The 25,808-nt window shown below is 38.3% G+C and overlaps 1 protein-coding gene across 2 annotated transcripts in view; it reads right to left on the bottom strand.

Moving 5' to 3' along the window:
• LOC106883730 (conserved oligomeric Golgi complex subunit 6) overlaps positions 1-25,808 on the bottom strand; it is a 49,371-nt gene extending 23,563 nt beyond the window's left edge. Inside the window, exons 1-10 of one of the 2 annotated variants that reach the window (XM_089342120.1) lie at positions 24,837-25,808; positions 23,576-23,647; positions 21,345-21,403; positions 15,218-15,329; positions 11,504-11,586; positions 10,920-10,990; positions 7,872-7,965; positions 6,778-6,854; positions 5,165-5,302; positions 827-891 (exon numbers count right to left, since the gene is read on the bottom strand). In XM_089342120.1, the coding sequence (XP_089198246.1) occupies positions 827-891; positions 5,165-5,302; positions 6,778-6,854; positions 7,872-7,965; positions 10,920-10,990; positions 11,504-11,586; positions 15,218-15,329; positions 21,345-21,403; positions 23,576-23,647; positions 24,837-24,977 (912 nt within the window). In that variant the 5' untranslated portion in view covers positions 24,978-25,808. The remainder of the gene's footprint in view (positions 1-826; positions 892-5,164; positions 5,303-6,777; positions 6,855-7,871; positions 7,966-10,919; positions 10,991-11,503; positions 11,587-15,217; positions 15,330-21,344; positions 21,404-23,575; positions 23,648-24,836) is intronic. The other variant, XM_089342121.1, reaches the window with a different exon arrangement.

The raw sequence follows: 25,808 nt of genomic DNA on the forward strand, positions 1-25,808 counted from the left end.
AACAATTAAAAGAATAAAAGAATATATATGTGTGTATGTGTGTGTGTGTGTGTGTATATATATATATATATATATTTCCTCTTTCTCCGTTCTTCCATTCTCCGAACTTTCCATCTTTCCGACGAAGGGCTACGCCCGAAACGTCATACACTCTCTCTTTCCTTTCCTGAGCGTCCAATAATACTATCCATATCACGTCCTCACTTTGTTGTTTTTTTTGTTTGTTTGTTATTGTTTTTTTGAACTATATATATATATATATATATATATATATATATATATATATATATACTCTTTTATTCTTCTATTTGTTTCAGTCATTTGACTGCGACCATGCTGGAGCACCACCTTTGGTCGAGCAAATCGACTCCAGGACTTATTCTTTGTAAGCCTAGTACTTATTCTATCGGTCTCTTTTATTGAACCGCTAAGTTACAGGGACGTAAACACACCAGCATTGGTTGTCAAGCGATATTGGTGGGGGGACAAACACAGACACGCAAACACACACACATACATATATACGACAGGCTTCTTTCAGTTTCTGTCTACCAAATCCACTCACAAGGCTTCGGTCGGCCCAAGGCTATAGTAGAAGACACTTGCCCAAGGTGCCACGCAGTGGGACTGAACCCGGAACCATGTGGTTGGTAAGCAAGCTACTTACCACACAGCCACTCCTGATCATCATCATTTAACATCCATTTTCCATGTGTGTGTGTGTGTGTGTGTGGAGATCAAACAGCCAGATTAGCTATATATCAGAATCAACATTTTTGCTGGTCTGGCATCATGAAAAGAAAAGAAAACAAGAGATGATATTTACCTTAAAAGGACGGCATACACCTTCAGTAATATGTCCCAGAATTTTCTGGATTAATTCAGGGTCAGCTAAAATGGTGTTAGAAAAAGGAGACAAAATATCTTGTATTATCTTTAATATTTTTGGCATTTGATTGTCTTGTATTAGTATCATTTAGCATACATGTTACACAGATATCAACATCATCACCACCATCATCATCATTTTACCTCTGCTTTTCCACGCTGATTTGCGTTGGATGGATCATCATTGTCCAAATTAGTTCTTATATGGAATTACTTCCCCCCAGGATGAATCAAGGTCCATGTCACATTCCTACTTTCTATTTTCCCTTGGCCCAGTTTCTACAGCTGGATGCTCTTCCAGTCACCAGCCATTGTACAGAGTGTACTAGGTGCACCAGCATTAGAGATGTTGTCTTGTTTCTAACAAGACAAAAGGGCTCTCTTTCTCCTCTACATCATCTCCAGTCATTCATTCATTATTCATTCATCAACATGATTGAGGTTGTCTCTTCTACAGCAAGATTCCACATCCCTGCATTGTTCCCATTCATTGATCAGCAACAGGGAAGTTGTTTTGTCTCTGCCAAGACTAAAGATTTCTCTCTTCCCTTCTGTTCTCGCTGATCATTTATTTCCTTATAGAAAGTGTGTAAATAAATCAACATTCCAGTTATTCAATAAACAGAACTATCATCTCATTGCATGTATGTAGCTGAATATTCCACAGACCTTTGTACCCTGAAAGACAGATCACTTGACCTGTGAGAAATAGCAATCAAATCTCCCTTAAATCATACTCTACCATCTTACAAAATTAAAATCACATAAAATAATGTAGTCCAAGATACACTATATCTGAATAAAAGCTGGAATGGTTAATATTTGAATGCATCTGATCATACCCAAATAAATATTTTTCATATTTGCTCATTTCAACTTTCTCGTTTTTTTTGTTCTTTTCACTGTGTCTTATTACCACATTTCTATTTCAAGTTCAAAGTTCAGTTTTTTTAAATAATACATGTCCATATCCAGGAAAAGAATTCTAGAAGAGAAAGCCAACATTCTAGAATCAAAGGCCTGGACATTGTCATTAGTGGGTGGTAGGAAGGTGAGACAGAATGTAGACGAGAGGACGTCTTTGTCTGAATCTTATTTCTTCCCATACAGTTAGCCTGTACATCAAGCAACAAGACATCTTCCATCATCTCAGTTTTGAGCAAAGTCACCTGCATCTTCCCAGGTGATGCTAAGATGCTGTAGATCTTTTTTGAAGGTGGTATGCCATACCTTCTTCAGTCTTCTCATTCTTCTTTCATCTCTCTAGCAGTACCTATTACATAAATGTCTTGAGTATTCATCCTTCTGGCATTCAGAAAGCATGACCTGCAAGTCTTGCTCTTCTTTCTGCCAGTCTTGTGGTGCGATGGAGGAAGAAGACAACAAGAAGCAAAAGGACAGAATGAAGCGTTGGACCTTACCTTGCCGACCGCAGCGGGGTACATGATCGCTCCTAATCAGAACACGTCTTTCTCGTAACGTCGCTGTTTTCTCACTGGCCCCACATGCTAGCCTTCAACCGCGTGTCGCCGACTTCCGATCTGACCCTTCCGGTTTGGCCCTTCCGGTCTGGCTTCACCTCCATTTGCCTCACCCCTCTCCACCACAACACATAGCTCGTCACAGCCCATAACACCACAAGTCTCATGCAGGTTTCATAGTTTGGCTCTTCTCAGAACTTCAGAGTTCGTGACTCTGTCCCTGTAAATGATCTTGAGTATTCTAAATAGACATTGTTGGTGGAAGCATACAACCTCTGAATAATTTTAGCAGCCATTTTCCAAGTTTCTCCTGCGTTGACTGCTGCTGGCAGATGTGACGAAGAGATATGAGTATATTGAGAATGATGGAATGGAAGTGGCATAAGCTTAGCCAGTTCAGAGGGTCAGGGAGCTTCTGTGGTAGTGGTAAAAGGAGAAAAGATAGAGCAGTGATTCCCAATGTGGAGCATATGCCACACCAATAGGGCATGCGATCCAAAATTTCTTTTTCTTTTTGTTTTTAGTGAGATATGGAATTGTGAAAAAAAATTTTTTTTTTCACAACAAACATATTACATTTATATTCAGCTCAGTCAAACCAATCCCTCCAGTTAAGCATACTGTGTGAAGATTGTTCTCTATAGTATAGTGTTATTCTAATGCCCTGGTGTGGATATTTCTTTAAGGAAAGTGTATAATTATGAAATATTAAAAATAAAGTTGTTTATTTCCAACCATTGGTGGGGGCATATGTTTTCCTGGAAAGTTATAGTGGGGCCTGAGGGAAAACAGGTTGAGAACATAAAGACAGACAAAATACCATTAAGCATTTTGCCCGGCATGCTAACGTTTCTGCCAACTCGTCGCCTTCAGTTGCCCAAGGTGCCACACAGTGGGACTGAACCCAGAACCATGTGGTTGGTAAGCAAGCTACTTACCACACAGACGAAATACCATTAAGCATTTCGCCCAGCAAAGGAGACATATTAGTAGAGCAGAGGTTGAAGTGTGGTGATAAGTAGCTTCCTAACAATCAATCAAATGGCCTTTCTTTGAATGTAATTTGTGTATAGCAGCAGCACCTACACGTGAGAGTAGAATTCCGTAGTGGATTTCACATGAGCTTTGTAAAAGTTAGTAATTGGGCTGAAGAATTTTCTGGTCCTAATGATGAAAGTCATTCATTGTGGTGCAGTTTTTGCTATGTTGAGGATATGTTTTCACCAGGAAAGATCCTCAGTATAAGAATACTTAACATTTACAGTGCTCATGAAAACCTGAATTAAATGCTGCTCATGTTTCAAGGGCTGAGACATAATAACGTATCCAGGATCCTGAACCCAAGGCACCATGCTGAGAGTCTAAAAATAAAGGTGCCACAGAAAAAGCACTCAGGCTGGTGCAACGTATAAAGCACCCAGTACACTCAGTTAAGTGGTTGGTGTCCAGCTGTAGAAACTAAGCCAAAACAGACAATGGAACTTGGTGCGGCCCCTAACCTTGCCAGTTCCTATCAAGCCATCCAACCCATACCAGCATGGAAAATGGATGTTAAATATTGATGATGATGATGATTGATATGTGGAGCAATTGTGTTTCACTATTAGTTTGAAATTTCAAACCAGAGTGAAAAATCATAAATATTTTTAGTTGATAGCTTATACTTGCTTTATAACTGTAAATCCTATTGTTTATCACTAATCTAGTTGTTAATCTTTAAATCACTTAATCCATTCAGTGATGAGCAACACATTTATTCGAGCTTGATTACAACCGCAACTTTTATCACATAAAGGTGAAAGGTGAGACTAGTAGTAAGTACTCAAGAGTTTTTGGTGGGTGTTTGGCAAAAGAGGGGTTAGAAATCCCTCACTTAAATAAAATGTCACTTGAGCCCCAATAGAATAGCCATGGTCTTGTTGTTGTTGTTGTTGTTTAATCCCTGATTAGCTGTAACTGAGTGGAGGCGCAATGGCCCAGTGGTTAGGGCAGCAGACTTGCAGTCATAGGATCGTGGTTTCGATTCCCAGACCAGGCGTTGTGAGTGTTTATTGAGTGAAAACACCTAAAGCTCCACGAGGCTCCAGCAGGGGATGGTGGCGAACCCTGCTGTATTCTTTCACCACAACTTTCTCTCACTCTTTCTTCCTGTTTCTGTTGTGCCTGTAATTCAAAGGGCCAGCCTTGTCACACTGTGTCATGCTGAATATCCCCGAGAACTACGTTAAGGGTACACGTGTCTGTGGAGTGCTCAGCCACTTGCACGTTAATTTCACGAGCAGGCTGTTCCGTTGATCGGATCAACTGGAATCCTCGAAGTCGTAAGCGACGGAGTGCCAACAACAACAACAAGAAGCTGTAACTGAGCATACCTTATGATAAAAAAATTTCAGCCTTGCTGGTCCTATTTTTTCAGTCATAGTGTATCTCAGAAAACAATATGCAATGTCTACATCCCTTTTGAAAGCAGTAAGGTACAATCAACCCTAGTATGTTACTGGTATTGATATTAAAAACTCTGAATGATGAAAGCCAAAAATCTAGCAACAGAGGAGCCTTTATGTGTTTGCATGACATTTCAGAAATAGCAGTCAAATTGCCCTCAATCCACAATCAATTATATTCAAAAACAAAATCCCATTAACTAATTTATTCTGGGATACACTGCGCCAGTGAAAAAAAACCCCAGAATGATCATAAGTCTACTGTATTATGACTGACCCTAGGTTAAACCATAACAAAAACAACACTCTCCCCAACTGTCTTGCAATAATCTGTAAAGTAGAGGCACTTACGTTTGCAGGATTTGATCAGAGTTTGCAGGTATTCTTTCTCCGATGCAGCAGCTTGGTGCAGCCATGCCAACATATCTCCAACATAGCGCAGAGGATCATGGGAATGTAATTCAATAGGACGTGGAGTACCTCCAGGGCCTGAACAGAAATGTAAATACATTAAAACAAAGAAAATATATCCAAGTAAAATCTAACGCTTCTACATCATTTGAAAGAAGAAAAAAAAAACCTTTTCTTTTTATTTCAGTCAGGGCCCATTATGCCCTATAATAATGACCAAAATCGTCAGAGCTGACCTAATATTAAACAACAACACTAGTGATTAAAGACGCCTTGTACTGAAGTGTGTATCATAGGACTAGGGGTGGTCTCAAGTAATTTGGTATGAAAATGGCTTAGTGACTCTGTCAGTTCACCAACCACACATGTAAATTGCTTTCAAATTTTGGCACTTGGTCAGCAATTTTTAGGGAGGGGGTAAGTCAATTACTGGTAATCCCCAGTACTTCACTGGTACTTATTTTATTGACTCCAAAAAGATGAAAGGCAAAGATGACCTCGGTGGAATTTGAACACAAAACGTGAAGACGGATGAAATACTGCTAAGCATTTCGCCTGGCGTGCTAATGATTCTGCCAGCTCACTACCTTAATCACACATGTAAATTGATATCTTCGTTAAGTGTCTCAGAGCTCACAAGGTCTTTTTCACCAACCACTAATGGAGAGAAGGAGAGGCAGAGAGAGTTGTTTCGTAGCAAATGACACAATTGTCTGGTCTTGTCTGGTCAGGTCTGTTACCTCACTGTCTAACAATATTCTCCCATACTCCTATGTAAGGTGACATCAGTGTATGTCAGGTGGTCGCAGTGTTCAACAGGGGAGCTTCTACATGGCTACATAGTTGCTTGACCAGCTAAATACAGCAACCAAATCTCATTCTTTAAAAAAGTCATAATTGATAATGTAGTCCTATATATACTATATCTTAAAATAGATGAGATGGTCACAGCTTGAATACTTCATGCAACACTGAGTAACAAAATTAAAATTTTTTTTTTTTTGTCTCTGGTCAGTAAGTATTATTTCCTGCTTCCATCTAGAAATCAACCGAAATGACTATTGTTCCCTTCAAACTTTACTTTCGTGACTTGGACGTCAATGTTTTGAAACTGACCTATTTTCCATTATATTTCAGACAGATTCAGTGGAGTTGCTGAAGCAGAAATAATGTTATAGCAAATATTGTGCTCCATACCACAGATTTGCTTGCCAATTGCTTGACCTTAACTACTTGAGCATGTCCTTTAGTGGCTGTCAGTATATGCATCTCTGATCATGAGCAGGAATAGTTGGGGAGCATCATAGCCATGTGTTGAAAGGAATTGTTTGGGGTTTGGATAAATGTAACAAAAGCAAAGTTTGAAGGAAATATTAGCCATTTCTCATACTTTCTAGGGGTAAGCAAATACGAAATAACAGTTGCTACCCAAGGACAAAAATCTTGTTATACAGTGTAATCAACTGACCTGAAATTGAATAAGAGAAATTGATAAAGGTGTTCTCAGAGGGAATTTACTGAGGAAACATTTGAAAACAACAAACCAAACTGACCTCCTCGGGTCAAAGCATCAATTAAACCACGGACAATAGCTGTGCGCCGAGCAGTACCATATTCATCCAGGGAGTAACTGCAAAGAAAAATATATTGTTACATCAGACAGCATGTCACAACAACTGTACAAAGACAGGGTAATATTACATGTAACAGTAGCAACCACAGTTATATAACAAGAGTGATGCATGTAGCAGTAATAACTGTTCAGAACATAGGACATTACATGACAGCAGTGACTACAGGTACACAATGGCAAAGCAAAACTGTGCAGATGTAATAACTGTTAAGAACCTAGTATTCTAGATGGCTTAGTGGTGAGGGTGTTACATTCGTGATCACAAGCTCATGAGTTCTATTTCCTGACCAGTTATGGGTTGTGCTCCTGGCTAAAACACTTAATTTCATGCTGCTTCTGTCCACTCATTTGTAAATGGTTAATCTTGTGACAGATTGGCATTACAAAGATGAGGATGGAGGTCTTGTGAATAACACAACCCATACAGTGAATCCTGACTGATAGAGATTGGTTGTTCAACCACGTCGTAAGATGAATGAATAAAAGTTGAAGAGTTTGTGAACCAATAGAAATGGATGCCTCTTTTCCCCCTTGCCAACATGAAATATTCCACATTTAATGTGATTCAACAAGTCTATGTGTAATCAATGGACAGTTATCCAAGAACTTATTAAAATGAATGTATAATATGACTAGCAAAGGAGCCAGTTGGAAAATCTTGATAAGAGATGAGAGTAGTTTCTATACTGACAAGTAAAGTTAATCGCCACATCAATATGGCTGCTCGATATCACTACAATTTTAACCCCAGGCAGATATTCTGATTAAAGGTGTAGCCTGTACCCTGTATATATTGCAAGCAGGGGAGTGAACCCCTACCATCCTCCAGTAGACAAAGTATTTTTTCAGTGACCTAGTCTTTTTCTCATTTTTGTCTAATGGAATTATTCTCCTAGTACCAACTACAACCATGATATCAAGCAGACTTATTTGTTTCTCAAGTTATTTATTCAATTCTATCTATCTAGTATCTGCAGGGTTACGAAAATAAACTAGATATTAGTTTGTACTTGCTTTAGCAACAATGGTCGGTCTTGAAGAGCTTCCATGGCAGAACAGAGTAGAGGGAAAATGTCAGGAGAATCTCCAGTCAGTGCCCGACATTCATCTGGAATTAAACCAACTCATTTGTTTATATACATACAAATATATACATGAAAGAATTTGAAACGGTGAAGACACGCCAGATTAAGAAGTTTATGAAACTCAAAGGTCGGAGAATGAAGACTGAAGTCCATCACCCACCTGTGAAAGCAGTGATTAATGTAAGTAGCCGACGTCTGGAAGACTCCGAAGAAGCCGTACTGAACAAAGGTCTCAACTTTGCGACAACCATCAAGCGCATTCCATACTTGGACATAATAGCCCCTATTGAAGAGATAGCGGTAAAGATACCGAAAGCTCAGGGAGATGAACTAAGGTGGAAGGTGAGACAGGTACTGGAGAAAGCGAAACTTCCCAAACCAAACATCACTAAGGAAGAAAAGTTCGCTATGAAAAGGCTACAAGGAGACAATTCCATCATAGTTCTCCCAGCGGACAAGGGAAATGCTACAGTGGTGATGAACAAGTCTGACTACTCCGAAAAATTGGCAAGTCTTATAAGTGATGGTAGCTACAGTAGAGTAAAGAAAGACCCAACTCTGAAAACAGAGAGGAAGTTGTCACAGATCTTGATCAAGAACAAGGATCACTTCACACCAATGAAGTACAGACAGCTGACTCAATACTACAGTAAACTACCACACATGTACGGTCTCCCTAAGATTCACAAGGAAGGTATTCCACTAAGACCTATAGTGAGCTGTAGAGGTTCAGCATGCCATCCACTGAGCCGCTTCTTGGTGGATATAATCAGTCCATTAGCAGGAAAGACAACATCATACGTGAAGAATTCCATCCACTTCACAGAATTGATCAAGGATACCCCCATTGAATCCAACCAGATGGTGAGTCTAGATGTGATAAGTCTATTCACCAAAGTCCCAACTGGTGAAGCACTATCGTTGATTCAAGAAAAACTAGTGACAGACACCCATCTAAAAGAACGCACTAGTATACCAATAACAAACTTGATGGAAATGTTGACTTTCTGTGTAGAAACTACCTACTTCAGTATGGACACTGATATATACCGACAAGAAGATGGTTTAGCTATGGGTTCGCCATTATCACCGATAATAGCCAATATATACATGGAATACTTCGAGAATTTGGCTTTAGGATCAACACCACTAAAACCAACCCTATGGCTGCGATACGTTGATGACACCTTTATTCTCTGGCCCCACCAGCAAGATGTCCAAATGCTGTTAGATCATGTGAACTCAATAAATCCATCCATACAGTTCACCATGGAAAAGGAACAGAACAATCAGCTGGCATTCCTGGACGTATTAATAACATGCACCGAGTATGGATTCAGGACATCCGTATATCGCAAGCCAACCTTCACTGGACGATACCTTAACTTCAATTTCTACCATCCATACAGTGTAAAGAGAGGAATTGCTCAGTGCCTAAAACACCGAGCAAAGAATATAAGTAGTGATCGTGATACCCACCACGAGGAAATGATCAAGCTCAGTAACAATCTATTAAGAAACAACTACCCCAAGAACATACTATCTACTCCAATTATGAAGAAAAGAGAGGATGAAACCAATAAACTGTCTACAGTCTGTCTACCCTATGTGAAAGGCCTCTCCGAAAAGATACAAAAGATATGCGGCCCATATGACATCAGGGCAGTATTCAAGAGCAATACAACACTTCGCAAATATCTCCTTCGGGTAAAACCACCAACAGAAGAGAATATGACCAAAAACTGCGTGTACTCCATCCCATGCAGCTGTGGTAGGTTATACAAAGGCGAAACATGTCGCCCCCTCAAAATAAGGGTAGAAGAACATCGCAAAGCTGTGACACGAGGAGATATTGATAAATCGGGTATAGCTGATCATGTATGGAAAAATGGAAACCACCTCCCCCTGTGGGATGAAGTTAAAATAATAGACAGGGAACAACACTGGAAAATACGAAAACTAAAAGAAGCAGCACATATGCTAGGACACAACAACCTCCTAAGCAGACCGAGTGCAGATATGAATAGCATATGGGAACCGGTATTGAGGAAGGATAGAAAAATAATAGATTTATAAGCCTTAAAATTCACCCCATAATTGCCCACGGGCATATGGCGTAGTGGTTAAGAGCGCGGGCTACTAACCCCAAGGTTCCGAGTTCGATTCACGGCAGCGACCTGATTAATAATAATAATAATAATAATAATATAATAATAATAGTAACATCGATAGGAATGAGAACCAAGGTTCGAAATTTCCCCAAGACACCTGACGAAGGCTGGAGGGTATATCAGCCGAAACGTTGTGTTAACAACAAACAAGATGAGGACGAATATCCGTCAAATGTAGATAATGTAAATAATGTAAATAATTCCTCATCTCTTAAATATAGAACTGTAATACAAATATATCTATGTATATATATATTCATATTTAAATGTTACTGCTTGAAAATAAATACATACAAGCATAAATACACACACACATGTATATAAATATATATGTGATTATGTAAACATATAAACTGGAGAAACATACATTTAGGTATGCATGTGTACATGCATGTATATCATCATCATCATCATCATCATTTAACGTCCGTTTTTCCATGCTGGCATGGGTTGGATGGTTTGACAGAAGCTGGCAAGGTAATGAGTCACATAGTCAGTTTGGCTTAACTTCATGTGATATTTGGAAACGAATGCCTCTCCCATTCAAGCTGTGTCCTTTGCTCCCAAAACTTCCATGAAAAATATGTCTGGTCATAGGGAAATATTACTTTACTTGGGAAAGAGATGAGGGTTGGCACAGGAAAGGCATCCAGCTATAGAAAAATCTTCCTCAACAGAATTCCATCTGACCCATATGAGCATGGAAAAGTGGACATTAAAACGATGATGATCTTTCTTAGATACACACATACACGCACACTAGCATATAAATATATAAAAGACAACAGTGACTAAAGTTAACTTACTCTGAGTCCAGCGGTAAAGTCGCTCGTAAGCTGATTCTTGTTGTAATGCCATTGATTCCATGATTTCTAATCTGGATAATATAATTAATCATGTTATTGTCTATACATGGTACTGGGCACCACACAGTAACACAGACAGTATTATTGTACAGTATTGGCTGTGTCAGTAGATAATTTATTACTATTAACAGAATGTTAATCATAATGTAGTCAACCAAGCAGACAACATGGAGTGGTACAGTCTGCCTAGCTGTAAACACGTACCACTGAACTTTGACTGCAGCTAGAAATTTATATCAAACATTCCATTCAATCACTTTCCTTTTCTACCTTATCTTCCTCAAATCACACCTAATTATCTAGAAGTAGCTGCCAAATCTCCCTCAAATCATATCCTATCATCTAGAAATAATGACCAAATCTCCTTCAAATCACACAAAACAATTAAGAAACAGCAAACAAATCTCTATCATATCACTTTCTACAATTTAGACATAGCAGCCAAACCTTCCTTAAACGATAATTATTATTTAGAAATAGTAACACAATCAAGCATCTGTTTAAAAGAAATGCTACATCTTTACCCTGCTGTCTGCTGGTTGGTTCGCAGTAATACTTTACAGTCGTTGTGGATTTGTTTCACTCTGGACAACACTTTAAAGAAGTCCTGAAATGATATTTTACAATGTTTTAAGTCACAAAACAACAGAACAAAAAAATATATTCTGGAATATAAGATGACTTTCTAACCTTAAAAACATCCCCTTCCCTAATAAAATAAAGGGTTGCCTAACACACCAAGTATAAAATGTGACCCTTAAATCTTGTGATGAACAGTGATGAACGTAGGTGGTGGTGGTGGTTGGTGGTAGATTAACCTCTGCTTTGGTAAATTCTGATGCATCTTCTACACTCTGTCACCGTATACATTAATATGTACAGAATGTATAAGGCAGCAAACTGGTAGAATCGTTAGCAAGCCAGGCAAGATGCTTAACAGCATTTCATTCATCTCTACATTCTGAGTTCAAATTCTGCTGAGGTTGACTTTACCTTTCATCCTTTCAGAATCGATAACATAAGTACCAGTTGAGCACTCAGGTTGATTTAATCAACTTAGCTCCTCCCCTAAAACTATTGGCCTTGTACTAAAATTTGAAACCAATATGTACAGTATATAAGCATAACATAGTTAATAAAAAAAAAAACAACACCAACACATAAGAGGTACAGCAATATCAGAGGAAGGTTAACAGGGAAAACAGTTTTTGTGTGAAAGGTGCACAAGTACAATGAACACTAGAAACGTACTGAAAAGAGACTCTGTCAAATGCCAATGGGGAAAACTAGAAGTAGTTGATAGCTTCCATTATCTGGGTAACCGAGTCAGTAGCAAAAGGGTATGCTCCAAGAGTATAGGTGCTGGGCAAAGTCAGAGAGCTCCTACTTCTGTTGGTAACAAAGGGCCTCTCCCTCAGAGTGAAGAGCAGATTGTACAATGCCTGTGTGCAAACAGACATGCTACACAGCAATGAAACATGAGCTGTGACCACCAAAGACATGCGAAGGCTTGAAAGAAATGAAGCGAATATGCTTCGCCGGATGTGCAATGTCAGTGTGCATGTATGACACAGTGTAAGCATTTTGAGAGAAAAGTCTGGCATAAGACTGTGCTGGTATGGTCATACAATGCATACGGACAAGGACAGCTGTGCGAAGAAGTGCCAATCTCGAGCTGTGGAGGGAACCTGTGGAAGAGGTAGAACCAAGAAGACATGGGACAGTGTGATGAAGCATAATCTTCAACCGTTGGGCCTCATGTAGGCAATGACTAGTGACTGAGACCTTTGGTGATATGTCATGCTTGAGGAGACCTGTGAAGCCAAGTGAAATGGCAGTTGTGGCTGATACCAGTGTCGTGTAACTGGTAACTGTGCCAGTGACACATAAAAAGCAGACTTCAAACTTCGGGCCTCACAGAGGCAGTGACAAGTGACTGAGACCTTTGGCAATATACCATGCTTGAGAAGACCTGTGATGCAAAGTGAGATCGTAGTCATGGCTGATGCCAGTGTTTTGTAACTGCTACGTAAAAAGTACCCACTACACTCTTGGAGTGGCTGGCATTAGGTAGAGCATCCAGCTGTAGAAACCATGCCAAATCAGAGTGAAATCTGGTGCAGCTCCTCAGCTTGCCAGTTTTCAGTCAACTGTCCAACTCATGCCAGCATGGAAAACAGACATTAAATGACGATGATGATGATCCACTTTGAATTTCACTAATTTTGAACTGCCTTGATAATGTGTCAGCATATTTTTTGAAATATTAACTCCAGTGATATTGTGTGTGCGTGTGTGTGTGTGTGTGTAAATGCAATAGAAACAATTGTCGGCTTTTTAAGGTGAATTCTACAATAAAGATGTACTTTTGTCTATATATATTTTTTATCGTCAAATACACTGGATTTTTTGAAATTCGTCTAAATGATATTTGGATCTACTTGTGATGCATGAGGATTTATCTTGGATGTGTATTCGACTTACAGTCATTGGTGTCTGATTGTTGGATATTGTTAACCAAATTCGTTTAACCTGAGTGCTTTATTGATATCTGCCTGGATCTTTTAATCTCTTTTTCTTATATATATATATATATAAGCTTTTTCTGTTTCCATCTACCAAATCCACTCACAAAGCTTTGGTTGGCTTGAGGCTACAGGAAAAAACACTTGGCCAAGGTGCCATGCAGTGGGACTGGACCCAGAACCATGTGATTAAGAAAGAAACTTCTTACCACACAGCCATGCCTCACCTATAATGTATATTAAATTGCAGTTTACTTCAGAGAGCAGCTTGATATTTGTAATCTAGAGATTTCCATTTGCAGGAAGAGGCACCCTGCTAACACAGGTAACAGCTCTTTGAATCTGCCGACAATAATATAAAGAGGTGTATTATAAGAGACTTGGTAGACCAGAAAATAGTATATCTTCAAGGTATTTGGTATGGTTCTCCATGAGTTCAAAATAGCCTTTCATCCTTTCAATATCAGGAAATTAAATACAAATATGGAAATACAGGGTGGTGGATAGGTTGAATGTTTGAGAGTTCTTTTGAATGCCCTGTGCTCTTTGCAGTTTGACAACAACGCCTGTAGTAGCATTGGTACCAAGCAGTAACAATTCTTGTCCTTTCCCTTGGAAAACATCAATGGTGTGGTTAGAGGAGGCTTATATACATGGGCAATGCTAACCTTCCATTACAAAAAAAACTTGCTGAGAGTTGCACCATGGACAGGTAATTTTCAGGTAGAGTTCTATGGTCTCAGAAGAAATACAGAGGCTCCACATAAATACTTTACAATAGGTTACAAATTCGGGATTTAGTTAAATTGATTCACAGAATCTGCATTTTTTAAAAGGAAGTAAAAAAAATCTGAAAATCGGTTATATTGATGTAGTTGCTGTGAATCCATGATCTTGTGGAGAAAAAAATTTGAGGAAAAAGTTACAGAGGTTTAAAAATCGAAAAAACTGTATTTTTAGCCAATAGTGAAACACTGGTGTCAACTTTAAGGTTGTACCCTGTGAAATTTATAGTTTAGCGTTTGTGAAATGATCTGTTACCTGTGTTTACTTTATGCGTATTTCCGTATTATGTATACCTGTCATGTACATCATTAATATATAAAAGTGCATGTGGATGTATGTATTCATATATAAGTTTATATATACATGAGAATCAATTTAACTAGATCCCACACACAACATACATACATGCACACACACATGAATACACATATATACCCCTACACACACGCAACACACACTCAACACGCATACATGCACACACATGAATACACATATACTCATACACACACAACATGCATAACACATACATGCACACAAATATACACACATACACACACACACATATACCTCCTCACACACAACACCCACACATACATACACATGTGCAGCACAGATGTGGGTGAAGTGAAGCACAACACAACGTGCAGTTGTCACGGTAACAAGCTGTTAATGCCTTGCTCTCTGTTGATTGGCTAAAATTACCCAAATTTCCCAACTTTAATTCCAAATAACATCAGATTCTTTAATTTACGAGATAAAGAAATTGGTTGATCATAATCAAAATCCTGAGTTGCCTCAATACACCAAAATTGAAAGCAATCTGAGCAAAATTAAAGGGGGATGATTTTGTGAAGCAATTTAACTAGATCCCAAATTTGTCCTTGATGAGAAACAGCAAAGACAACAACAATGGAAAGTTGTAATTACCTTGTGTAGACCAGTGGTTTTAGAACCACGCAGAACTTTGCATTCTTCTGGTTTCAGCTGGAATTTATCCAAGAAGGCGTCAGCGACTTGTGCTTTCATCTGTAATTTCTGGCTAAATTGGCAAGAAACCAAAAATAGTAATTGAAATGGTTTCAATACAATTTCAAACAGAAACTGACCCAATTTTTCAACCTCATATAATCCACTCACAAGGCTACACTTTCCCAAAGTACCATGCAGTGGGATTGGACCCAGAACCATGTGATTGGGAAGCAGACCTCTTACCACATAGCCATGCATGTATGTGTGTATATGTGCATGTATGCATATACATACATATATATATATATATATATATATATACACACACACATGTAAACATATATATACCTACATATTATATACACTCACACACACACATTATATATATATATATATATATATATACACATATACTCACAAGTATATATTCATATATAACATATATAATGGCTGTTTTTGTATATGTGGAATAGTATTATAACACATCCTTTTGATATATATATATATATATATATATATATCAAAAGGATGTGTTATAATACTATTCCACATATACAAAAACAGCCATACTAACAATCCCACATACCTACATCATCAGCTGCCTCACGGATATCATTATGGTTTCGACACTTGGACTGTACCATTCAATCCAGTGGTGTCAACAGCACTAAAATAAGTGTTGTTTAGGAACAAACATACCAAACAAACCACAACTTTCAAACATATTTACCCTATGTACAACAGTATCAGTAAATAAATTCAATAAGTAAATCTATAACCAACTCCTAAATATGTAACTAAACAGCAACCAAACCTTTAAGTCATACAAAAAATATTTCCTACAGTCTTCCATTGTATAATATAAAAGTGAAAGCTTAATAACCACATTCATTCAATCTAAATATAGGCAAGACTAAACACTAACTTTAAAATTAAACAACAAAGAAACACATAAATTTATGTACATCTGTGTTGGTATTAATAGCAAACCTACAATAACTAGATTATATACTAAATAACAACCCATCTTTAAGTCATACAAATAATAATCCCACCAGTCTTCTATAGTTACTACTATAATAAAAAAGTGAAAGCTTTATATTCTATTCTCTCCAAAACAAAACACAACTGAATTTAATTTAATGAACAATATAATAATTATGAGTGAAATACATTATTTCATTATTCAAAAGTTAATAATAAAAACACCACATACTCATTAATATATACTACTCTTACACACTTATGTATATACATACATATATACATGTATATATATATACACACACACATAAATATATACACACACCCACACATATATATATGCTGTGCGTGAGAAGACCCAGCAAGCCAAGTGAGACCATAATCCAAGGCCTTGCCAGGGTTGTAGCCAGCCCACTTATGCGTACCTTTCCTTCATTGGACACTAAACTCTGCTTGCGAAGACCTGTTGAGGCAAGTGAAATCGAAATCAAACTAAATTCGACGACTGGCACCCATGCCAACATCGTCTCCTTCATTGGACACGAAACTCGGCTTGCGAAGACCTGTTGGGGCAAGCAAAATCGTGATGGCACCTGTGCCCAGCGTCGCCTTCTGGCACTTGTGCCTGCAGCATGTGTAAGGACTTTCGAGCGAGATCATTGTCGGTGCCCCTGGACTGGCTCTTGTGCGGGTGGCACATAAAATACACCATTTTGAGCGTGGCCGTTGCCAGTACCGCCTGACTGGCCTTCATGCCGGTGACACGTAAAAGCACCCACTACACTCTCAGAGTGGTTGGCGTTAGGAAGGGCATCCAGCTGTAGAAACTCTGCCAAATTAGACTGGAGCCTGGTGTTGCCATCCGGTTTCACCAGTCCTCAGTCAAATCATCCAACCCATGCTAGCATGGAAAGCGGACGTTAAACGATGATGATGATGATGATATATATATATATATATATATATATATATACACACACACATCAGCATACATATATATACATTGTTTTTTTGTTATGCAATCTTGTTCATTGTTTGTTGTGCTTTTAGTTATTTTCATTTCTTTTGTTGGAGTTAAGATGAAGTCCAACTTGAGTTCTTGCACTGTTTCTTTTATCAAGTGAATCCTGTAGTTCTTGCGTTCTGTTGGCCATGAGGACTACATCATCTGCATACCTCAGATTTGTGATGACCTTGCCATTAATTTTGATGCTTCCAGTAAAACCATACAGTGCATCTCTCATTATTGCCTCGGAATATATATTAAGGAGATGCAGAGAAAGGATGCAATTCTGGTGGACATCTTGTTCAATGTCAATCCAGTCCATCGGTCGTTTGAACTGCTGCGCTTTCTTTGGCATATAAGTCTCTGATACAGTCAATTATATGAGAAAATAATCCCATTTTGATGAAATTGATCCATAGGACATCATGTGAGACATCAAAGGCTTTTGTGTAATCAATGAAACATAAAAAGATATTGTTATTATAGTCAGGATTCTTTTCAGTTACTATTTTAACCCTTTTCCATCACATTATTCTTATTTAATCTCAGTTTTGCATTAATCATGCATCATACTGTAGCTTTGAGATTTTGAAGAGTTAACTGTTAATTTCTAGAATGGTATTGTAGGGTTAGTGTGAGAGACCAGATCTGGACAGTTTGATAATAAGACAGAATATTTGGCCAAATATGGCTGGTTAAATGCTAAACAGTTAAGATTCAATATCTAGTTTATTTTCCCTCTTCTGGGTCTAAAACCTCACTGTTTTTCACTAATTTCTTCTACCTTCGTTTTTATTTTATTTAAGATACTTTTAAGTAGAATTTTGCTACAGTGACTTATCAGTGTAATAGTTCTATTGTTATTGCATTGCTGGACATCTTTTTTCAGGAATGGGTATGAATATTGACTGAACCCAATCCTTTGGCCAGCTTTTATTTATCCAGATTGAAATGCATAGTTTGTGAAAGTATGCTGTTAAAGGCTTATTGCCACTTTTAATTAACTTGATTGTTAATTCATCAAAGACAGGACTTTTATTACTTTTGAGTTCTCTAATTGTGTAACAATAAACAATGTAAATATTGAAAACATAAAAGAATTTGTGTGCCTTGGTGCTCTTATAACCAATAACTACAATGGCACCTATGGAATCAAGAGAAGACTTGCCATAACCAAGATGCAATGACATCACTGAACAACATATGGAAAGATAAGGCCACCTCCTTGTGAAAAAAAAAATCAACTCCTCAATTCATTGATATTTAGCATAGCCATCTATAGAGCTGAATGCTGGATTATAATGAAAATTGATAAAAGGAAAATTGAAGCATTGAACAATGGCTTTTTAGATGCATTCTCAGAATAAGATGGAAGATAAAAGAGGTAATGAGTGGATCCTTCGCAAGATAAAATGCTAGGAAAGGCTATCATGAAAAGAAAATGGACCTTTATTGGCCACATACTTAGAAGACAAGACCTTGAGAAGTTCCTGTTAACAGGTGCAGCATATGGCAGAAGAACGAGAGGAAGACTTAAATCCAGATTTAGTGATAATGTCAAAGAAGCTAGTGGTGGACGTTTGGCAAAACTGTGCAGAATGGCACAAGACATAATTCTCCAGATCACAACAGAAGAATTCAAAACTGGATGCCTGTGGGAACTATGCCGTAAGAAACTGTAGCAGAATTAGAGAAGAGATTCCAGGCATGGAAGCAAAACCTGAAATCAAAGGGCCTTAAAGTTAACCTAGCAAAGACCAAAGTTGTTGTTAGCAAGAAAGCAGGTAAAAGTCTCTTTCATCAGGTAAATGGCCCTGCTCAGTATGCAGGAAAGGAGTTGGAAGTAATTCCATGTGCTGAACCCAGTGTAAGCTATAAACACATAAGAGGTGCAGTGGAATCACAGGTAGATTAACAGATAAAGTTGTCTTGTATGTGGTAGATGTGCAGGAACGATAAGTACTAAGGGCACACATTAGACTCTCTCAAATGCCCAGGAGGCCCTTTTGAGGTTGTAGATAGTTTCTGTTACCTTGGTGACCAAATTAGCAATGGTTCTGTCTCAGAGTGAAAGGTAGAGTGTATGATGCTTGTGTATGAATGGCCATACTCCATGGTAGTGAGACATGGGCTTGAAATGCAGAAGACATGTGTAAACTAAAGAGAAATGAAGGCAGTGTGCTCCATTGGATGTGCAACATCAGTGTGCATGTACAACAAAGTGCAAATGCGTTGAGAGATAAATTGGACATAAGAGGAATCAAATGCAGCATGAAGGAGAGAAGACTGCATTGGTTTGGATATGCGATGCGTATGAATGAAGAAAGCTGTATAGAGAAGTGCTGATCACTGAAAGCGAATGGTACCTGTAGAAGAGGGAGACCCAGGAAGATGTGGGACTGAAGTAGTGAGGACCAATCTGAAGATGTTAAGCCACATGGAGGAAATAACAATGGACCGAGATGCTTGGCAATATGAGGTTCTTAAGACCCACCCATGTCAGCGAAACTGAGTTCTAGAAATGCTGTGTTCCCACACATAATGATAAAACTTTTCACACACCCTACCCCAACAAACCAAACTACATCTCTTCTCTTCCTCACATTTCCTCTTTCATGCACTATGCTTATCTCTCACTCCCCAATCCTGTCCTCATTGCCCTGCTCACTGTATTATTGCTATTCCATAGACCCCCACCCCCTCTATATACCCAGGTTTTCACCAGTCACTGCATTCCCAACCCCCACACTCTGTGCATCCATGTGAAGTCTCTACTCCCTACTCACACTTCTTTGGCAGTATCCTGCCACTTATATTATGACCTCTATACCTTCAGGGTATGCCTTGGCACTTACCACCATGTATCTCTCTCTTCTTTTATTCTACCATTCCATAGACATTCTGATTCCTGCTTGTTGTGAGTATGCCCTGACACTTTGCTACCATTTCTCTCTTGTTCTCTCTTGCACTTTTGCTGTCTTCCACTCTCTCTCTCCCTCTCTCTTTCCCTTGCTCTTCCCTCTTGCTGGGTAGCCATGTATCTCCTCTACAACAGCACACCTGTTTCTACCCTTGTTCTTGATCACTCTCTCTCCTTCTCTTGCTTTTCCCTCTAGCTAGGTAACCAAGGATCTCCTTTACATCAACACACCTGTTTCTGTCCTCTCTCTACTGCTCTCTTCCTCTCACTTTCCCATCTCTCTCTGGCCGGGTAGTCACGTACCTCCTCTATAGCAAGACACCTGTTTCTGTCCTCATTCTCTCTCTCTCTCTCTGGCAGGGTAATCATGTACCTCCTCTACAACAAAACACCTGTTCCTGTCTCTCTGTCTCTATGGTCACACTCTAACCTTTCATCATCTGACACAAGATCACCTCCTCCAATGTCTCCTCCCTTTCAAAGGACCTTTGTCTTGCAAGTTACTTGCTGACCCTGCCAGTGCTGGTACCACGTAAACTGGTTAGCATTTGGAAGGGCATCCAGCTGTAAAAACCATGCCAAAACTGACCTCATCTGTGCTTGTACCATGTAAAAAGCACTCAGCCCACTTTGTGGGGTGGTTGGTGTTAGGAAGGGCATCCACAATGCCAACACAGACACCATAGCTTGGTGCAGTCTCCTGTCTGGCCAGTTTCTGTCAAACCATCCAACCCATGCCAGCATGGAAAGCAAGCGTTAAACATGAACAATGATGATGATGATGATTATATATATATATATATATATATATATATATATATATATATATATATATATATATATATATAAATATAAATATATATATATATATACACACACACATTCTCTTTTATAAATACTCTTATTTCTGTTTTGATGCATAAATATAAAGATTTTCATTACTATTGTTACATTGTGTTACAGAATTTCATCATAACTTCAGTTTTGTTCCATATTTACAATTGTTTTTAGCACAGCAGTCGAACACACATTACAAGAAGTAGAATAATACAGATTTATAAGTTGATGATCTTCAAACCCAATACACACACATGCATGCATGCATGCATACACACACACACACACACACACACACACACACACACACACACACATACACACAAGTGCATACTGACCTTTCACCTTGCAGTCCTGTGGTTTGGTTTAAAAGGTCACGAGTTTGTTCTTTTGCAGTCTGAAGTTGGATAGAAGGAAATATTAGAGTTAATTATTAAAATGGCAATTAGACTATTTGACAATTTTGCTATTTACAAGTGAAAATGAATTATGCATCTATTCCAATGTCATTCATTAATAACATATACATGTATATTGTGTATATTTGTCCAGTAAGTTTTCACAAGTCGGAATAAAACAGGTACTCATATATTAGGCAACAGAGTGGTCAAAATATTTATACAATATTATAAATTTATTCTAACAGCTAATTCATGTTACTAGGCAGTTTCAGAACCTTCCAAGCACAGAAAGGTAAACTGAAAATCATTGGAAATGGCTGAAAGAAAAGTATAATTTAGGTTATTAATAACCTGAACTCTAAAAGCGAGGTGTTTTCCCCTTGTCCTCACGAACAAAAATATATATATATACATATATATTGCCAACTGATCAGTTTCACCGTAACAACAAAGTTGGCTCTTCCTCCATTTGCAGTTCTCACCATAAATGAAGAGTTTAGTTTCTTCACACATTGCACTTATACATAGACATACATATACAAGACCACACACACTAGTCATACACAATGACTGGCACAATGATGTCATTACCAAAATCCTACAACAGCAAATTTACAGAGAAGTAACTACTGCAGCATCAGATTGAGGTATCAAGTTATGGATGTAGCAACACAAAATCGGCCATCTTCCCATGCATCACATGTCAGTATATGCATAATTTTCTTTCTTGCACTTCCCCTCAGTTCATTTGTGTTCTGCTGTACATCCAAACTAAGATTACACACCTTCACTCGTCAACAAATATAGCAGAAGCTAACTGTTATTGCACTGTCATCAATGGAAACAAAAAGAAGCAGTCATATTAAAATTTGCCACAAAACACTGAAGGGAAGTTGAAAAAGTGGATCTTTTTTATGAGACTTTTTTGCTTGCTCTAACAGGGCTCTAACAGCTAGAGTTAACTTCTTTCTTTTTAATTTAATCAACTTACAGAAATAAATGTTAAAAATAATATCTCATAAACATAAAAAATATTTCTTGCACAAAATATTTTAGCAGAGGCCTCAATAAAAATGAAAAAAATTTATATTTACAATGATAATGTTTATTGCTGTGTTTGTACAGGAAACATAGAACTGTCTGGAGAAAATATTTGATGTGTGAGAGAGTGTGTGTGTGTGTGTGTGTGTGTGTGTGTGTGTGTGTATATAAAACAGGTGCAAACATGGGTGTGTGGTAAAAAGCTTGCTTCCCAACCACATGATTCAGTCCCACTGCATGGCACCTTGGTCAAGTGTCTTCTACTATAGCCTCAAGTCAACCAAAGCTTAGTGAGTGAATTTGGTAATCAGAAACTGAAAGAAGCTCATCATGTGTGTGTGTGTGTGTGTGTGTGTGTGTGTGTGTGTGTGTGCGTGTGTCTTTGTGTCTGTGTAATAATAATAACACACACACCGGTTCAATTCCACTTCTTTACCGTTAGTCAATTAGTTAAATATCTAACCAACCAACTAATCAATCATTTGTTTAATGTGATGGTTAAACAATCAACCGGTTGTTTGTTAGTCAAAGTTTTTTCGTTGTTTTCTTTCACAACCTTTTTCAGTGACTTAGTGACTTCCCTTCTCACTCAACTAACAATAAAGAAGTGGAATTGAACCTGTGACTGTGTCATTATTATTGGCATACTGACCCTCCCAAGACACAATAAAATTACAGCTTTATGTTCTGAGTTCAAATTCTGCCAAGTTGACTTTGCCTTTCATCCTTTCAGGTTAATAAAAAGAGTTCCAGCTGAGCTCTGGGATAAATGTAATCAGCTCCCCCACCCGCCTCCTCCAAAATTTCAGACCTTGTGCCAATAGTAGAAAGAAATATTATAATGTTTATTTCTATAAACTGACTTTAAATCATTTTTTTTCATGATTATTTCAATTATTAGAAAACCTCTGTAAAGTATTTTACAAGCCAAAATAGGACAAAAGGACCATGACTTTGGCAGCGTGTAATAAAGGTCTATGGTTGATTGCATGGCAAGATAGAGGAACATAGCAGGTGGGAATGATGACATTGGCAGTGAAGATAATGATGGTGGTGATGATGATGGTGGTGATGACATTGACAGTGAAGACAATGATGGTGGTGATGATGATGGTGTCTCCATTTACCTTTAATCTGTTGGTCATGTCCTGGCAGCACTCATTCATACTTTTCACTTCTTGGTAAACACTATTCAGTTGCTGTGAATGAAAAAATAATTGGAAATATAACACAAACCATGACAATGACAAAAGAAGTGGCTGAAGTGTTAAAATGATGGATAGAACGTCCCTCACTTATCTGTTCTGAGTTCAAATCCTACCAAGGTCAACTTTGCCTTTGATCCTTTTGGTGTCAATGACAAAAGTACTTGTCCAGGGATGTTAGAATTGTTAGAGCATCTGACATGATGTCTTGTGGTATCTGTGCATTCTGAGTTCAAATCCCACCCTGTCACCAAGAAACAGTGACATTTCTAACAGAAACAGCTCCCATGTTTATATATACATAACTTTCACATCAACACAACTCTTGTGTCTAGACAACTCTCACAACTATACAACTCTCACATTTAAACAACTATGCCATTTATGTAGCTGTCCCATCTATATATCTATCATGTCTGCACAGCTCTTATGTTAACAGAGCTTTTGTGACCACACAGAACTCTCACAGCTTTCACAACAATCACAATGTAGCTATCTCAGCTACATTGTAGAGACAGCTATATATTGTTTTTAATTGCTCAGTTAGGTGGAAAGGCAGTGCCCATTACCCTTTAGAGGGCCATCAAAATTGGTGGGAGGGAGGAGATATCCTAAAACCAGAAACCTGCTCCAAATGTTTGCAACAGACTGGACTGTTAGCAGAACCTAAAAGTGCCAGCTGATGGTGTTAAACATGGCAATGGATTAGTCTACTACTTTTGAAGGCCATAGCAGAATTTCAACTCAGAATGCAAAAACCAGAGCTAACATTGCAAAGCATCCTGTCTGACACTCTAACAATTCTACCAGTTCACTACTCTAGGCTGGTACTTTATATATTGACCTCAGAAGAATAAAATGCAAAGCTAACATCAGTAGAATTTGAACTCAGTATGTAAAGATGATGAAATAAATGTAGCTTTCACATCAACATAGCTATGCAGCTCTTATATTTGCACAGAACTTACACTTACAAAGCTTTCATATCTCTATAGTTCTCATAGCAAGAGATGTACACAGCTCTCACAGCCACATCACTCTAAAAACCATGTAATTCTCATGTCTACACAGTCCCTCCAACAACATAACTTTCACAATATACCTCTCACATTGACATAGCTTTCACAACCAGGTAGCCACCACAACACTGCAACTCTCACACCAATGAATAAGTAAAACTTACTTCTTCAACAACATTGAAAGCCTCTACAAATTCTTCATTTATTGATAAATTTCGTCTTTCAATGTCACTGCGCAAGTTCCTACGTGTTCGCAAGCTATTCTCAACAAAAAATGTTGACAGGGCTTTTAAAGCCTCCAGCATTTCCTGAAATGACAGAAAACATATAATATAGTTGCCTTCAATAACAAGAAGAGTTAATTTAAAAGACCAGAGGAGAAGTATTCCAGGAAAATATTATGATCGGTTGAAAACTAAAGAACGAAAATGTATAACACCTTAACTTCTGGAGTTTGGAATAAACAAAAAAGCCAAACATGATGCAGGCGTCGTGGGTGTGTGGTAAGAAGTCTGCTTCCTAACCATATGGTTCTGGGTTCGGTAGCACCTTAGACAAGTGTCTTCTACTATGGCCTCAAACCAAAGCCTTGTGAGTGAATAAGAGAAATCAAATGCAGCATGCATGTTAGTTTGGACATGTAATGCATATCAATGAAGACAGCTGTATAAAGAAGTGCCAATCACTGAAAATGCATGGTACTTGTGGAAGAGGGAGACCCGGGAAGACTTGGGATGAAGTGGTGAGGACCAATCTCAGGACGATAGACAGAAACTGAAAGAAGTCTATCATACGAAAATAATCAGAAATGTTCTCTGTGGGACAAGCCTATTGTAGTTCAGGCTTCTGCCACTAGAAACTATTTGATGCAACCCTCAGGCATCAGTCTGCTAACCAGTGTTGTTTGATGAAGTCACACTGCCACATGGCGCACCTTAGTTTTGCAGTGCTTCTGCCCTGACCGTCAATTTTTGTGATGGCTGAAACAAAGGAACAGCATGCTTCCATGAAATTCTGTTTTCTGCTGGGGAAAACGTTGGCCAAAACAGTTGTCATGCTTCAAACAGCTTACAAGGACGATGCCATGAGAAAAACACAAGCTTACAAGTGGTTTCCATGTTTTAGGAATGGTCACT

Source organism: Octopus bimaculoides, chromosome 25 (assembly GCF_046866305.1).
Source record: "Octopus bimaculoides isolate indiv1 chromosome 25, ASM4686630v1, whole genome shotgun sequence".
Taxonomy (NCBI): domain Eukaryota; kingdom Metazoa; phylum Mollusca; class Cephalopoda; order Octopoda; family Octopodidae; genus Octopus; species Octopus bimaculoides.